We start from the raw sequence: 19,046 nt of genomic DNA on the forward strand, positions 1-19,046 counted from the left end.
CTGAAGTGACTTCGTATTAAACGTGGAATACAAAAAATAAAGTATTTGAACGTCGAAAACAGGGTAAGTCAGTCGACGGCCAACCTACCATCTTCAAAGATACCACGATAGGAAGACTCTACACCGTTCACCCCAATCAATATGAATGCTTCTTTCTACGCCTGCTTTTGGTGAATGTACCCGGTCCGACATCCTTTGAGTATTTGAGAACTGTAAACGGTACTATACATGACACTTACCGTAGTGCATGCCAAGCTCTGAATTTATTGGAAAATGACCAACACTGGGATAACTGCATCAATGACGCGTGCGAAACGTCAACTCCAAGTCAAATTCGTGCATTGTTTTGCATCATTTTAACAACTTGCTCTCCATCAGCTCCTACAGAGTTATGGGAAAAATATAAGTCAAAAATGTCCGAAGATATACTCCATCGAAAACAGTTAGAGACGTCAGATATGACTTTTGATTTTACATCAGAAATTTATAAAAACACCTGCTGATTTCTGTAATTTAGTGAAATCCAAAAATGAATTGATTGAAAAAGTATTTCCGAATATTCTAAAAAATTATTTTTACGTAGTTTGAAACACATATATAAATCTATCTATATTAAACAATTAATTAAACTATACTAAACAATTATAAAAATAATAAATGCCTAAGTGAAAGAGCGATTCTTGCACCCAAAAATATAGACGTCCACGAAATCAACAATATTGTTTTGACCAAGATTCGAGACCAGGCAGTCCTTTACAAGTCAGTCAACACAGTTTTAGAACCAAATGAAGCGGTTAATTATCCATCTGAATTTTTAAATTCCGTGGATCTTTCAGGGTTTCCACCACACGTGCTACAACTAACAATAGGCGTACCAATAATACTTTTAAGAAATATCAACCCACCAAAGCTTTGCAATGGCACGCGACTTGCCGTAAAAAAAACAATGGAAAACCTAATAGAGGCCACAATCTTGACAGGGCCTTTTGAGGGTGAGGCTGTTCTTATTCCTCGCATTCCCATGATTCCGACGGATCTGCCTTTTCAATTTAAAAGATTGCAATTCCCAATTCGATTAGCATTTGCAATCACCATTAACAAAGCTCAAGGTCAATCATTAGAAAGATGCGGTATAGATCTTAATACTGATTGTTTTTCCCATGGACAATTGTACGTTGCATGTTCGAGGGTCGGTAAACCTGACAATCTATTTATATGCAGCGACAATTGAACAGCGAAGAAAGTTGTATATTCGCAAGTTTTACGCAGTTAATTTGTATTGTATCTATCTATCTATCTATCTATATAAAAACGAGTTGTGTGTATGCATGTTTGTTTGTTTGTAAAAAGAGCGTTTGCATATGACGTCATTATTAGTACATAAGGCTTTGTATATGCACAGACAATGGGAAAGCCAAGAATGTTGTATATTCGCAAGTTTTACGTAGTTTGAAACACATATATAAATCTATCTATATTCACAGGTGGGACACAGGGACACAACTACAATGGTGCGTAACTAATATGGCGCGTAACGACTTACGCGCTCGGGGGGCCTTGGGGGGCGCGAAGCGCCCCACCAACTAGGTGTTTGGGTGGCGCGAAGCGCCACCCCAACAGCTTATATATATATATATATATATATATATATATATATATATATATATATATATATATATATATGTTGCATATAAATAGATTGTCAGGTTTACTGACTCTTGAACATGCAACATATAATTGTCCATGGGAAAAACAATCCGTATTCAGATCTATACCTCATTATTCTAATGATGTGTCCCTGTGTCCCGGTCGTCATTTGTGTCCCGGTGTCCCAGTTTGTAATTTCTCTTTGAGTGTCCCGGTGTCCCGGTATATAATTTCATCAGTTGACAAACATGACGTCAGTCGACAAACAACTTCATGACGCATACAGCTCAATCCTTATAATGACGTCAGTCGACAAACATGACGTCAGTCGACACACAAACATGACGTCACTCGACACACACACACAGACAACTTATTTTTATATATATAGATAGATAGATGTCCCGGTCGTCATTTGTGTCCCGGTGTCCCGGTATGTAATTTCATCAGTTGACAAACATGACGTCAGTCGACAAACAACTTCATGACGCATACAGCTCAATCCTTATAATGACGTCAGTTGACAAACATGACGTCAGTCGACACACAAACATGACGTCACTCGACACACACACAGACAACTTATTTATATATATATATATATATATATATATATATATATATATATATATATATATATATATATATATATATATATATATATATATATATATCTATATATATAAAAATAAGTTGTCTGTGTGTGGATCTGTGGATCAGGTGACGTCATGTTTGTCCGCATATGACGTCTGAATTATTTCACACTAATACAAAAGAAGAAAAAAACTAAAAAAGGTAAAAACTATAAAAAAACTAAAAAGAAAAAAAAACTAAAAAAGCTAAAAAACTAAAAAAAGGTAAAAATCTAATAACTAAAAAAAAACTGAAAAAAATAAAAAAAGGCAAAAACTACAAAAAAAATAAAAACTAATAAAAAAACTAAAAAAGCTAAAAAACTAAAAAAACTAAAAAAAACTAAAAAAAGGTAAAAAACTAAAAAAAACTAAAAACTAAAAAAGAAAAAAACTAAAAAAAGGAAAAAACTGAAAAATAAAAGAGAAAAAGAAAACTAAAAAAATATGAATAAATATATATAAAAATAAGTTGTTTGTGGGTTATGTCTGTCTGTCTGTCTGTCGAGTGACGTCGTGTTTGTCCGCATATGACGTCTGAATTATTTCACACTAATACAAAAGAAGAAAAAAAACTAAAAAAGGTAAAAACTACAAAAAAAAACTAAAAAGAAAAAAAACTAAAAAAGCTAAAAAACTAAAAAAAACTAAAAAAAGGTAAAAAACTAAAAACTAAAAAAAACTGAAAAAACTAAAAAAAGGCAAAAACTAAAAAAAAAAACTAAAAACTAATAAAAAAAACTAAAAAAGCTAAAAAACTAAAAAAAACTAAAAAAACTAAAAAAAGGTAAAAAACAAAAAAAAACTAAAAACTAAAAAAGAAAAAACTAAAAAAAGGAAAAACTGAAAAATAAGAGAAAAAGAAAACTAAAAAAATATTAATAAATATAAAAAATATAAATATAAATATAATATAAATTAGCAATCAACAAAGCACCGAGACACAAATGACGACCGGGACACAGGGAGTATAAATGACGACCAGGACATAAGTAAAAAAAAAAAAACTAAAAAAACTAAAAAAATGGTAAAAACTACAAAAAAACTAAAAACTAATAAAAAAACTAAAAAATCTAAAAATCTAAATAAACTAAAAAAGAAAAAAAAGAAAAAAGGAAAAAATAAAGGAGAAAAACAAAACTAAAAAACGAATGTATATACAGACCGGGACATCGGGATACAAATGACGACCGGGACACAGGGAATATAAATGACGACCGGGACACAGGGACACAACTACAATGGGGACGCCGGGGGGCACAGGGGGATATAAATGACGACCGGGACACCGGGACACAAGGAATATAAATGACGCCCGGGACACTCAAAGAGAAATCACAGACTGGAACACCGGGACACAAATGACGACCGGGACACAGGGAATATAAATGACGACCGGGACACAGGGACATAACTACAAAGGGGACGCCGGGGTGCACAGGGGGATATATAAATGACGATGGCGACTCAGGGAATGGTCGATTAGCAATCACCATCAACAAAGCTCAAGGGCAATCATTAGAATCATGAGGTATAGATCTGAATACGGATTGTTTTCCCATGGACCATTATATGTTGCATGTTCAAGAGTCGGTAAACCTGAAAATCTATTTATATGCACAGACAATGGGACAGCAAAGAATGTTGTATATTCGCAAGGTTTACGTAGTTAAAAACATATATATATATATATATATATATATATATATATATATATATATATATATATATATATATATATATATATATATATATATCTATATTCACAGGTGGGACATAGGGACACAACTACAATGGCGCGTAACTAATATGGCACGTAACGACTTACGCGCGCGGGGGGGCTTGGGGGGGCGCGAAGCGCCCCCACCAACTAGGTGTTGGGGTGGCGCGAAGCGCCACCCCAACAGCTAGTATATATATCTATATATATATATATATATAATTTTAAACAAGCAATAATTATTTATTTGTTTTTGTATGAAACAAATCTCAAAAACGAGATTTTTTTTTTTGCGTAAAAAATCATTTAGACAGGTCACGAGTTTGAAATTATGTCTTCTTTGTCACCTTTCTGAGTAAAAAACAGGAAAAGAAAAAAATACCCTGGTTGCAATCGAACCTTGAACACATAATAGGAAAAGTATAAGCCTTTTTTTCTAAAAAACAAATTTTGACATGACAGAATAAACAAAATACAAATGATTAATTAGAAAATTTATTTTCCTTTTTTGAGAGGTTAAAAACATAGCCATACCTTAATTTCTAGCTTATTGCTCAGCATTTTCAATTCAGTTTTCTCTTTTTCGAGAATATCCAGTCGTGAGCGCAGGGTCGTCAATTCATCCTAAAATAAAACGAAAATTGAAAAGCTTCGTATATAATCTATTTTAATGTCTTAACTAGCAAATAAAATAAATTACAATCATCCCAATATTTTTCTGCCTCAATCAACGGTTAACCATCATACCGTGTCAGCTCACAAGAACAGAGACAAAGTAGGGGGGGGGGAAGGATTAAGACGTTTATCAATGTAGGGTTAGAAAGAGACAATCATTAGTAAATTTCTTTGTTTATAACCAACAGGCACAAAACATAGTACCAAAAAAAGGAGAAAAATAACTAATTAACAAAAAATTAATATACCTAAGAATATACCGAAAAAAAAATTATTAAAAGACCAAATAAAACATCCAAATTACTCACAAGAAACCAGTTTTGTCCAAGGTGGAAGATAAAGAAGAATTTGGAAAAAATTAAAACACTTTGCTTGTAATCTATCTAAATTACCTTTCATAAGAATAGGGATGAGGCCTGAAACATAAAGGAAATAACGGTCATACAAAGTAGAATAATGTTTTGACAGAGCATGTCTGTTGTATTGTTTTAGTTTATAACTGATTTTTTTTTCTTTTTTTTTCTTACTGATATCGTTAACAATCCAATATTTTGAATTCCTTTACGAAATTTGGTCAAAAAAAGGAGAAGATTATTTTTCAATCTTCATTATTATTATTTTCTAAACAGGACCATAAATAGGAAAATTTCACTAAAAATATTTTAGAAAATATCTTCTTAAGATAGAGCTGGCGATCCACAAAATTGTTTTACATATTAAATAATATGTAAAATGTTTCATAACTTACAATCCACATAATAAATACACCATTTTATTCAAAATGGTTATTCAAGGAAATATTTTTCCTTGTTTCTTGCATTTCTCTTTCCATTTTCCTTATTCAATCGATTAGACTGTTGTGTTGAATTTTGCGATTTATTATCTCGGTTGTTACGGTTATCTATTAGTTTTTAACAAATTATCTTTAATTTCAAGGCTGGTCTAAGGTGAAAATTACAAGTATGCAAGACTCGCATTTTATCCCCCCAATGGTGGGGAGTCTGGGGCATAAAAATAGAAATTTAAGGTCTAAAAACATTGTTTTTGTGCGCTTTTGCACCACTTAGAACATTAAGTTGATGTCTCAATTTGTTTATTATTGATTGACTTTAACAGGTTCAATATTCTTAGTTGTAGTTTATAGCAATTTTACGTTAAATTTAAGGATATTCAACTAAATTTTAAAATTAGGCTTCTAAGGAGAAGTCTATGAAATTAAAAAAAAATTATTTATTGCTATTGATATATAATTCATATAGTTTTTTTAAATAATGCTAAAAAATCCTGCCTCCCCTTTATGGAAATTTTCTTCCATATATATTGATATATAGTTCATGTAATTGAACATATAGTATAATTGATGAACTAATAAAAGCTCGAGGAGAAACCAGCTCGTCTCAGAGTTCGTCCCCTCTAATGTCACCTTGATCATTTCCATTTTATATTAACTATACAATCTGTTTACATTTGATAAAGTCTTTGTCGATCGGGCAGTTATTCAGTTCAGCAGTTATTCAGTTAAGCAGTTCAGTAGTCAGTTCAGTTCGGGCAGTTATTCAGTTATAGGAGTTCAAAATTAAAATTTTGAAGTATGCTCAAACTTTTCTTCCACAACTGAGTAAGCAGAATCGACTATCGATAAGAAGAAATCAACTTTAAATTTTTCTTGTGGGCCAGTAAGATATACGTCTCTACCTTTATAGTCAAAATGTTTCTTCTTCTTCCTGAGTCTTGTGATTTTGAATTTCACTTAAACGTTCTGCTACTCAGCTAACGTTTTCACTTTCACCAAATTAGATACAATATCGATTCTAATGATAGTCGATTAAAACTTTGAAATGGATTTCAACCAGTCTACAATTTTAGGAAAGCTTATCACCATTGATTGTAGCATCTTACTGACCAAGTTGATTTGAAAGAGTACGCCATGCCAGGTTATTCGAGAAACAAAAAATCCTAATCTTCAAGCTGTGTGTAAGCTGTTTGAAACTGTGTGTAAGTTTCCACTCGACCAATAAAAAAAATATATATATATATAAAATTTCCATTTTCACTGTCCCTGGTAGATTTTTGCTGTTTTATGGATTTTGTCTTAAAATCACACCTAGTCTGGATATCCAGAATAATAGAGCTAAACAAGAATTCGGATATTCAGGTTTAGAAAGTGTTTACAATTATAGGAAAGCTGATAACCTTTGATTGTAGCATCTTACTGACCAAGTTAATTTAAAAAAAGATGTCATGACTGCAAGCGTTGTGGCCAAAGAGTTTGCTTTGCTTCTAATCTAATGAGAGATCATCCTGAAGATCGCAGAGAGCTAGGTGAACTTGGACAATCTGATATCTCAACTATTTTCAGTGAGTTGATTCGTGGTCCAACCGTGTTATATAGAGATCTTTCAATGGCGAAATATGCCCAGTTAAAGGCCCAGTCTTCAGACGTCAAAAGACACTCTAGGAGCAAGCTCTAGCTATGGTTATGTCACTTTTGGAACTGAAAACTTCAGAAACCTGCATCACAAACCCTGAAGTATAAGCTGTGGCAGTCACAAGGGACAAAAAAGGCTCTTTTATTTTATTTGCTGATCCATTTCTGTAACCCATAATGTTTATCCTTCATGCTGGCCTCGTTGTCGTAGCCTTGGTCTCTAGAATTTTAAATTTCAAGATTATAGTTTTTCTAAGGCCTTAAAAACGGTTTCAGATATGCCTTTGCCATTGGCGTCTGCGATTTCAACAAAGCCAACGAAACTTTCACATATTTCTACTATTTTGTCACTTTTTGCATGGATATTTCGCATGAATATAAAAAAGTATTCTTTTCTGCCTAAATCTAGAGTGAAGTCTGGAACTAATGCAAAGTACTTTGCTTTTTTTTCGACTCTGTTTAAATTTTTCCCCCGTACTTTATTTCCCTTTAAGGAAAAAAGCTCGTTTTGGAGGGGTTTCCTAACAAACGACACACAATTTTTTTTATTTTTTTTTAAATTATAACTCTTGAAATGTTTCATTACTGGATCAAACTTGACTATGAGTTTCACAAGACCTAAGTAGTTTCCGTTGTATAGTATGTAATCTGTTTCGAGGGTCCCTCTTGAGGCTAGTTTGTGCTATGCTAAAAATTGCGTGACAGCAAGGACATTTTCTTGTGTCTTGAAAGGTGCCCAACATTTCCTTTTCTTGTACAACAATCCTTTGATTTGAATGGTCAGTCTTTTTTCTGCTTCTATCAATTTCTCGTAACACTTCATGGCATTTGAAGCTGTTTCACGTTTTGTCTCTTTCTTTTTTTGGAATCACTGCCAAAGTTACATGATAGGTCAAGGATCCTTGTACAGGAAATAAATAATGATTCAACTAGCCCATTACTTGATCTACAGTCACTCTAAATTCTTTTGTATTCTTCTTTCACTTTTCTTCAACTCCATGGGGATCCTATGGCCTTAAAAACTATTACATCTTCTGTCACTGATCAGTCTACACATCATCTTCTTAATTCAAAGAATATTAATATTCCATTTGCTCCATCGGTGAGGTCCAATCTCAATGAGATAACTGCTTGTCATATCGTGTAGAATGCCCTACATGGATCTGGTCCCGAATGTCACTAGTTTGGCACCTTCAAAAGGATCTAAATTTTTTTAACGTCTAGATTAATTATGTCTACTATTCATTTTTTTTTTCAAGATGGGATGGATGTCCCTAGGCTGGGTTGAAATTTTTTGTTGTGAGTAGTGTTTTCCTTGTGCAAAGTATTTCTCGTGGCTTGGTTTAATCTGGTTTTGAAAGATGGACGACAGTTTTTCATTAGTGTTTAACTAATTTTATTATGTGTTAATTTAGTTGTGCAGTTTTTCCCCTTGCACATATAGGCCGTAGAGCCTTTTGTGGGGCCAGAAGTTTGAATTGTGTTTTTTGGGTATTCTGAGAATAAACTGATTTATTTGATTGCGAACTGACTGAAAGAATAATTGCGATCCTCAGCTCAACTTTGAAATTCAACCACAAAATAGTTCAGACAAAGTTAATTCTAGTTTAAATATTTTGAGCCAACATTCAAATCAATTGTAAAATTTTTCTAATTCTCTTGTATATATATATATATATATATATATATATATATATATATATATATATATATATATATATATATATATATATATATATATATATATATATATATATATATATATATATATATATATATATATATATATATATGTATATATATATATATATATACCGTTTGGGCATGTTTTATATGAGGACCGATTTCTACTTAGCCGTATGTTTATTATACTTAAAAACTTTGTAGCTGCCTAACACATACTGTTCCCCCTCCCATACTGCAGAAGAGGCAAAATTCCACTTGGTTGTAATCAGTTAACTGAAAAAAAAAACATACTTAAACTTGAATTTTCTTTTTGACAGTTACACGTTTTTTTTTCCTTTCGTTTTATGATTAATTCTATTTAATTAATACTATTAATTTTTATATTTAAACAGGGATGAAACCTAACCCCTTCATTATCAGCTATCTCGTTTGGATTAGTACAGTTATTTGAAAGGTAAACAGCTCTTCTTTCATTCTTCTTTTCGTTTAATATTCCATAAGTCAATAAAAGAGAAGGGTGTAATTTGGGAGCTGACTAGTGAAAGCTGTTAGAGGGATAATGCCGAGAAAATCAGAATTACCTTGCTTTTGAAAGCGAATTCAGGCTGCTGTGATAAAGCAATTCGTGATTGAGATTTTTTGTTCCAAATTCAAATTATTATAATCAAGGCCGAAAAGCAACCTACAAATATGAGTGTTTTAGTTAGTTTGTGAATCAATAACTTAATGAAATGAATTGTACTTTTGAAAGCGTTATAGATTTTTTTTTTTTTTTTTTTTTTTTTTTTTTTTTTTTCAAATGGTCAATAGTCAGCTCTCATAATTTACCAATAAATATAGAAATACCGAAATTTTCCGGGCTCGCAAGATATTTTCCGGGGAGAATTTTCAATGGCGATGGAATTGTCCGGGGGGGGAAGGGATTTTGTGCGGGAGGAACTCTCTAAGAAGGAATTTTTTCGTGGGGAGAGGGAGCAGGATTTCCAAGATTTGGAAAACAATCAGAAACTAAATATGAAGAACAAACAATTTTTTCAAGTGAAATTAATGAGTAACATTAAAGCCTAAAACGAACATAAATTATTCCGTATAGAAGGGGAGTTACTCCCTTCTAAATACCTTGCTCTTTAGGCTATATTCTGACTTTTTGTCATAATTCATTAAGAACGACTCCTGAAACACAACAGCCGTTTTATTAAAACAAGATACTTTTTCGATGCACAAAATAAGTTCAGCGTGAAAAGCGAGGCATTTAGGAGGGAGTAACCTCCCTCACATACGGAATAGTTTCTGTTCGTCTTAAGATTTGATGGTATTCCTTAATTTCAGTCGAAATAACTTGTTTTTTTGTTATTTAATAGCTTTCAGAGCGATAATCTAACGTAAAATGAATAAGAAGTATCTACTATACAAGAGAAGCTACCATCCCCCCGCACTTCTCTTTTCACTACAACTTTCTATGTGCTTAACCTAAAGATTTTCTAAGCGCAAAAGATACAACCTATTCATTAAGGGCATGTAGCTTTGCATTGACTTTTTGCTTCAATACCAAATAATACATTGAGCATCTCATTGGTGTTTGACAATAATTAAACCTTCATTATGGAATTTAAGGCGATGCGACACATCAAAAACTATTTGCAAGCCTCAGCTTCGGCTGACTAAGACAAAGGGACAATTGGCTAACTCTCCCAACACCACAGAGAACTCCCAAAGTTGCCAAATTTTTTAAATTGTATTTGCTTAAAATTTGGTAAATGTTGATAAGGGATGTTGGATTTACCAGTAGTTTGAAAAGCTAAAGAAAGGCTAGTTTTACATAAAGAATAATATAATCTTTAATAATTACTTGCAAAGCGCTGTCTATTCTCAATGTACCTAAAGCATAAATAAAACGTCCCTAGTGTCAGCAAGGTTTTCAATCAAAGCGGATAGCATCCATGGGAAACTCCCGAAGATGCCAAATTAATCAAATGATATTTTCTTTGAGCTGATTTTCAGCATTTCTAAGGAGTTATGCCAAAAAATATTTTTCAACGTTCCTGAACATTAAAAAGAAAATTCTGATCTGTTTCATCAAAAAAACAAACTTCACGCTTTCTACTATAGCAAGTTTAACTAGAACTGAATATCTCAATCTTCAACTCTAAACGAGAAAAGTTAAATAGTTTTTTTTTAAGATTTCCGAGAAACTAGGAGCCAACTTTTAGTTTTCTGTCGTTTATTCGGATCTCTTATCCAAGCTGTATAGATTATGGCAAGACCGCCCAATCAATTTTAAATATTTTCTCCATATAAACTGAAAAAGTTCATAATGGACAAAAAAGGGGATTTTTTAGGGTATCACATAGCCTTTAAGTTTTTTCAATCAAGTACATGTTTGTGATGGAAAGAAAACACTTGATTAGTTATTTGGTTTTACTTTATCTTGCGTAATAATGGCGATTATACAGGTTGAATCAGCGAGTTGGAGATACATGAAGCACGACCATGCCCGTGACTGTTGTCGGAAAGAGGGAGGGAGGGGCAAAAGAACTTTCCTCTGGGTGGGGAGTTGAGAATTTTTCACCCGAATTTTTAGACCAATTTACGTGTGAGAGATTTTTTTTAAATTTTCGGAGATATAGTCGTTTTACCCCCATTTTACTACCAATTTGCGAATCAGAGAAATATTTGAGGGCGCAGGGAGGGGGTTGAAATCCGGTACACAAACCCTCTGGAAATACCCCTAACAGTGGGGGTTGCAATTAATAAAAATACCAAATATCTGATGAGATCCTTCTGTTTCTTAATACATAGAATACAAAAAAGGGGAATGTGTTGAAGTCTTATTTTTGTTGATGTCTGGATTGTTTAACAAATTATGTTGCATTTGGTTGAAGTCTTTTACACCAATTAAAACAAGGTAGTGAGTAAGCCAAAAAAATGACTCAATAGTAAAAATGAAACTTATTCAAACCATCGAAAATAACACATCTTTTGTGTCCCCCTCTAGTGGAAGACACAACGTTTCCAAAGTCTATGAGGGGTAGCTATTTTCTTGTGTTTGCTAGTTCAATGAAAATATCAAAAAAGAAATTTTTAAACGAACACGCAAAAATATTATTTTTCAAAACTAGGGATAGAAAAAATCTTGGGGAAGAATGTCATCTACCTCTCTCCCATTGATACTCCCCCCCCCCCTTTTCCCTTATGGATTAGGCCTCTAAGCATCAGTGGGTTTAGTTATGATAATAATTTTGTTCAAATAAATAACACAGAGACCATCCGTGCTTTCACAAGCAGGAAAAACATAAAATAAAGCTATCAACAAAAGCAGGAAATAAAAAAAAATGAATAAAAAGGGCAGAGTTCTTGGGCTCCTTTTGCTTTTTTAGCCCCAGAAACTCATGGGCCAGGGATATCATGAGTATCCAACCTTGGCTAAACACTAGAATTTGTACGGCTGTTGAACTTTGGCTTGAAGGAATTAGCATATGGTTTTAAAAAGATTAAAGCCTTAGAGTTCATTGATGTGTAGTAACGAAACGAAAGCTAAGAGCTCATATGGTACTTGTGACGAGGTCGAAAGAGCCAAGAGCCAAGAGCTCATATGGCATGAGTTCTGGCAAAATTCTAAGAATCAATAGATTGATTTAACAGGAATATCAGAGGCTTAATACCGGTCGGGATTTAAAATAAGAGCTCTGAGACATAAGGTCCTTCTAAATATCAAAATTCATTAAGATCCGATCACCCACTCGTAAGTTCAAAATACCTCTTTTTTCTACTTTTCCCCCTCCTTTCAGCTCCTCAGATGGTCAAATCGGGAAAAAACAACTTTATCAAGTCAATATGTCCAGGTCCCTGACACTCTTACCAATTTTCATCGTCCTAGCATATCCAGAAGCACCAAACTCCGCAAAGCACTAGACCCCCTCCCAAACTACCTCAAAAAGAGCGGATCCAGTACTGTTACGTCAATCACGTATCTAACACATTTGCTTAATCTACCCACCAAGTTTGATCCCAATCTCTCCACTCTAAGCGTTTTCCAAGATTTCTGGTTTCCTCCTCCATCTCCCCCCAATTTCACCAGATCTGATCGAGATTTAAAATAAGAGCTCTGGGAAATGAATTTCTTCTAAATATCAAATTTTATTAAGATCTGGTCACCCGTTTTTAAGTTAAAAATACCTAAATTTTTCTAATTTTTCCGAATTAACACCCCCCAACTCACCCAAAGAGAGCGGATCCGTTGCAATTATATCAATCACTTATCTAGAACCTGTGCTTATTCTTCCCATCAAGTTTTTTCCCTATCTCTCCACTCCCACTCCACTCCGTTTTCCAAGATTTATATTTCCCCCCTCCAGCTCCCTATGTCCCCAGATCCGATTCGAATTAAAAATAGAGCATCTGAAACATAAGATCTTTCTATTTATTAATTTTCATCAAGATCTGATTACCCATTCGTAAGATGAAGATACCTCAATTTTCACGTTTCCCCCCCCCCCAAACTCCCCCCAATGTCACTAGGTATGGTCAAGATTTAAAATGAGAGGTCTGAAGCACAAGGCCCTTCTAAATATCCAATTCCATTAAGATCTGATCACCCATTCGTAAGTTACAAATGCCTCATATTTTCTAAGTTTTCTCAATTTCCCCCCTTCCCAACTCTCCCAAAGAGTGGATCTGGTCCAATTGTGTCAGTCGCGCATCTTGGACTTATGCTTATTCTTACCACCAAGTTTCATCCTGATTTTTCCACTCTAAGCCTTTTCCAGATTTCTGGTCCCCCCCCCCCCCCAGCTGCTCCCAGTGACACTGGATTCAATCAGAATTTAAAACATGAAATCTGAGTTACGAGGTCCTTCTGAATATGAAATTTCATTCAAATCCGAACACTCCTTCATAAGATAAAAATACTATATTTTTTAATTTTTCAGAAATAACCCTCCCCCCAACTCCCCCAAAGAGAGCAGGTCCATTCCATTTATATCAATCACGTATCTAGGACTCGTGCTTAGTTTTTCCACCAAGTTTCATCCCGACCCCTCCACTCCAAGCGTTTTCCAAGATTTTAGGTTTTCCCCTCCAACTTCCCCCCAATGTCACCGGATCCAGTCAGGATTTAAAATAAGAGCTCTGAGATACAAGGTCCTTCCAAATATGAATTTTCATTTAGATCCGATCAGCCATTCGTAAGTTAAAAATAACTAATTTTTTCTATTTTTTTCGTAATTACCCCCCCCCCCACCCCGAGCTCGAATCGGGGAAACGACTATTTTAATTTAATCTTGTCTGGTACCTGATACAACTGCCAAATTTCATCGTCCTAGCTTATCAGGAAGTGTCTAAATTAGCAAAACCGGGACAGACAGACCGACAGATCAATACACAGACCGACCGACAGACCGACAGAATTTGCAATCGCTATAAATCATTTGATTAATACCAAGTGCAATAAAAAGCTGGCTTTTCTTTTTCTGAGAGAAAATCCTTAATGGGTATAGCGAGAAGCCAAAGCCTTCTGTTTGATAAATTTGGCCTTCTGTTTGGAATAGTCTGCCGGCTAGCATCAGGGAGTCTGTAACTTTATAAAAGTTTAAAAATAAATTGAAAACACTTTATTTAACTAACAGGTTTTCAAGGGCAGGAGGTTCTTGATGTTTCTTTCGCAGTATTTTCGGGTGGGGTGGGGGCTGGAACCGGTAAATAATATTTAATAGGATTATTTTGTTGTATTGTGTTCATGTGTATGTGTTGTTTTCATATTTAAGAAAGGCTAGGTGGATAATCATGAGTTGTTATGTTTAGATATTTATTTATAAGATATAAATCATAACATGAATTTGCAGTACAAGTCCTCAGGACTTTCTTTTTGCTGCAATAATTTATTAGTGACATCATTTTTATTTATGTTTATGTTGGAGGTAAAAATAAAACCTACCTTCCTACCTACCTAGATAAATAGGTTATATTCATGAGATGTAATCTTACCGTAGCAGAGCGAAGCTCCTCTTCTGTCCGGTGAACATTCAAAAGAGGAGAAAGTTTGATTAAGAGACGCCACCAAGGCCATTCACGGACTCCAAGCAGTTTTCGAACATTGCGCTGAACGCAACGTACTACTGTGTCCTCTACCTAAAACACAACATATCAATGTACTCTTCCACTTTCATTAACTACATATGCGACACAAAACCAAGTCATAGGTTTAGTCCAGTTGGCAGAGTGCGATAGGTAAGAATCCAATTCAAAGTTTTGGATTTAAGCCTTGTACTTTGACGTTTTTTTATAATGCTTCTGTCTTACCACATGTAAGCTTTTTTCAACCAGTTGGGAAATTTTCTTCTGCTGCTTCAAATGCGATTGTTGTTTTTTCAGTTTTGCAAGTATTTTCTTAGCATCCCTATTGAACTTGTAATAATTTCCCAACAGAACAGCGTTTGCAATTTTTTCCATAAAATGGACGACCTGTCTGGTAGTAATAATCTCGACAAAACTAAATTGTTCATTTTCTTTTATATTCTTTAGTGTGATTTAGGTAAATTTAAGGTAAATTTAAGCAAATTTTAGAGAGATCGAGAACAAAGAAGAAAAACTTGGAAAACAAGAGGTTTTATAGCCAGAAGGAAGAAACAAGAAGAGCTATCCAACAAATAATTGAAGCTTCATTGATTTATATACAACGGTGTACAATTATTCATCAACAATTAGAGATGAGGGCCGATGGACCTTTCTGTGGTTCGATGTATGTTTCCGTGTGGTAGTGAATTCTCAACAAGTTTTTTTTTTTTAGGCCGATTTTTCTAATTCTCAATAAGAGTTCCTACAAACAAATATGAAGGAGCAAAAAAAGAGGGATACTCGCTAAACTCCTTCATTCAGGATTTGTCAGAACAGCACTCTTGGGGAACGTGAAAACAGTACCCTTAAAATCCATTTTCGATATTTCGACGGAAAATCCATTTTCGATATTTTGACGGAGTTAACGACAAGTCCAAAACGTAGACTCAGATCCAGCAAAGTGTAGATTTTTACCATTTTCCCTCGAAACCATTTTAGTCCGAACAGGGTCAAAAGGTCACAAAGCAAAATTTCGGATATAGCTAATTAGCTTTAGACTATTGAGATGATATTTCAATAACGAAAGTAAAACAGTTCCAAATAGGGATGAAACCTTTATCAAAATATCATATATCAAAATATATATCAAAATAGGGATGAAGTTATCTATGATATTTCAATAGCCTCTAAGTCTCAGATGCACAAGTCTAGAACACTATACTAGCACCCGAGGGCACATTCCTCGCTCCACAGAAAACATATATACATACATACATACACATAATATATATATATATATATATATATATATATATATATATATATATATATATATATATATAGTTCATAAAAGTTCAATCGTTAGTACAGGCAATAAATCCAGCAAAACTAACAATAATCGAACATGGCACAGTTGCACATCAGCTATTACAGTGGAAGCCAGCAAATGAAGGAGGACCTTTCTAAGATTGACTTAAAGACCCCATAAAATAACTGGAAAATGTGGACTTAATAATACACTCTAAGTTTCAAACCATTAACCACGGAGAAAATTCTAGAAAGATTGCTTCAAGGAAGCGGAAGAAAACAAAAAGAACTCTCGGGTTTTTAGTTAGTGTCAGGGTTCTAAAGACAAATAAATAACTCCCTCATCTACTCATATATGTAGGCATGATTAAAAACAGACGGAAGTAAAATATGAACTGCGATTCGTGTCGACTCGATTCTTAAGATATTTAGTTGTGGGAATGTATTTTTCAATATCTAGAGGCGGTAATTTTGTCGTGTTTCTCTCGTTCCCCACTCGTAAGTTATTAATACCTAATTTTTTCTAATTTTCCCTCTCCCTTGAGCCCCCCAGATGGTCGAATCTGCGAAAACGACTTTATCAAGTCAAATTGTGCAGGTCCCTGACACGCCTACCGATTTTCATCGTCCTAACACGTCCAGAAGCACCTGACTCACCAAATCACTTAACCCCTGCCCCCAACTCCCCCAAAGAGAGCGAATCCAGTGCGGTTCCTTCAAACACGTATCACGGACATTTGCTTATTCTATCCACCAAGCTTCATCCCGATTCCTCCATTCCAAGTGTTTTCCAAGATTTCCCCTTCCAACTCCCCCTAATGTCAAGGATCTGGTCGTGATTGGAAATAAGAGCTCTGAGGCATGAATTACTTCTAAATATCAAATTTCATTAAGATCCGATCACCTATTCGTAAGATAAAATACCCCAATTTTCCGGTTTTCCAGGAATTCCGGTTTCCCCTCCAACTCCCCCCAATGTCACAGGATCTGGTTGGAATTTAAAATTAGAGCTTTAAAGCACAAGATCCTTCTAAATATCACATTTCATTAAGATCTGGTCACCCTTTCGTAAGTTACACATACCTCAATTTTCAAAATTACCCCTCCCACAACTACACCAAAGAGAGCATATCCGGTCCGGTTATGTCAGTCACGTATCTTAGACAGGTTTTTATTCTTCCCATCCAGTTTCATCCTGATCTCACCGCTTTAAGTATTTTTTAAGATTTCCACTCCCCCAACTGCCCCCCCCCCCCCAATTACGCTGGATCCAGTTGAGATTTAAAATAAGCGATCTGAGTTACGAGGTCCTTCTAAATATGAAGTTTCATGAAGATCCGATCACTCCTTTGTAAGTGAAAAATACGTCATTTTTTCCAATTTTTCAGAATTATGCCCCCCCCCCAACAGAGCGGGTCCGTTCCAATTATGCCAATCACAATCTAAGACTTCTGCTTATTTTGCCCACCAAGTTTCATCCCAATCCCTTCAATCTAAGCGTTTTCCATGATCTTAGGTTCCCCCACCCCAAACTTCCCCCAATGTCAACAGATCCAGTCAGGATTGAAAATAAGAGCTCTGAGACACGATATCCTTCTAAATATCAAATTTCATTGAGATCCAATCACCCGTTCGTAAGGTAAACATACCTCATTTTTTCTAATTTTTCAGAATTACCCCCCCCCAACTACCCCAAGAGAGCGGATCCATTCCGGTTATGTCAATCATGTATGTAGGACTTGTGCTTATTTTCCACACCAAGTCTCATCCCGAACCCTCCACTCAAGTGTTTTCCAAGTTTTAGGTTTCCTACTCCCAAGTTCCTCCCCAATGACGCCAGATCCGGTTGGGATTTAAAGTAAGATCTCTGAGAAACGATATTCTTCTAAATATCAAATTTTATTGAGATCCGATCACCCGTTCGTAAGTTAAAAATACCGCATTTTTTCTAATTTTTTAAAATTAACCCCCCCCCTAAATACCCCAAAGAGAGCGGATCCATTCTGGTTATGTCAATCATGTATCTAGGACTTGTACTTATTTTTCCCACTAAGTTTCATCCCGATCCCTCAACTCTAAGTGTTTTCCAAGATGTTAGGCTTCCCCCTCCCAACTTCCCCCCAATGTCACCAGATCCGCTTAGGATTTAAAATAACAACTCTGAGACACGATATCCTTCCAAACATCAAATGTCGTTAACATATGATCAACCGTTCATAAGTTAAAAATATTTGAATTTTTCTATTCTTTCCGAATTAACGGGTCCCCCATTCCCCCCCCCCCCAGATGGTCAAAACGACTTTTTCTAATTCGGGAAAACGACTATTTCTAATTTAATCTGGTCCGGTCCCTGATACGCCTGCTAAATTTCATCGTCCTAGCTTACCTGGAAGTTCCTGAAGTAGCAAAACCGGGACCGACAGACCGACAGAATTTGCGATTGCTATATGTCGCTTGGTTAATACCAAGTGCCATAAAAACGAAAAAGGCTATTTTCATTTTATTGTTGTTTCTTCTGACTGATTGAAACTACATTCGACATATGGCGTCAATTTAGGAAATTCTAGAGGGGGGGGGGGGGGGGAAATTGATCAAAATACACCAAAAAGGTATTTTGCAAACCCTAAGGGGGGGGGACAAAATAAGGAAAGGACATGTGCAATTCACTCCTCAATTTACGCCCTGTATTCAACTTCTCAACTCAAATTTGAACGAGGCATCGGGTCTGAGTAGTTTCCTGACGGGTAACGTTCCTTTTGTTCTAAAACGCGACAAAGATCCATAGTATTTGTAAAGTTATCGACCCATACTGTCGACGTTCTTAAAGTTGAATTTTGGAGTACGTTCTGCTCACTGATATTGTAAAAAAAATAATAATTCCACTTCGTTTCAGTTTAAA

At 34.9% G+C, this 19,046-nt stretch overlaps 1 protein-coding gene across 1 annotated transcript in view; it reads right to left on the bottom strand.

The window, feature by feature from the left end:
- Positions 1–19,046, bottom strand: part of LOC136026030 (unconventional myosin-XVIIIa-like) — a 381,572-nt gene that overhangs the window by 132,228 nt on the left and 230,298 nt on the right. Inside the window, exons 20-21 of the mRNA XM_065702187.1 lie at positions 14,771–14,914; positions 4,534–4,623 (exon numbers count right to left, since the gene is read on the bottom strand). Coding sequence (XP_065558259.1) covers positions 4,534–4,623; positions 14,771–14,914 — 234 coding nt within the window. The remainder of the gene's footprint in view (positions 1–4,533; positions 4,624–14,770; positions 14,915–19,046) is intronic.

The sequence above is a fragment of the Artemia franciscana genome, chromosome 4, assembly GCF_032884065.1.
Source record: "Artemia franciscana chromosome 4, ASM3288406v1, whole genome shotgun sequence".
In the NCBI taxonomy this organism is placed as follows: domain Eukaryota; kingdom Metazoa; phylum Arthropoda; class Branchiopoda; order Anostraca; family Artemiidae; genus Artemia; species Artemia franciscana.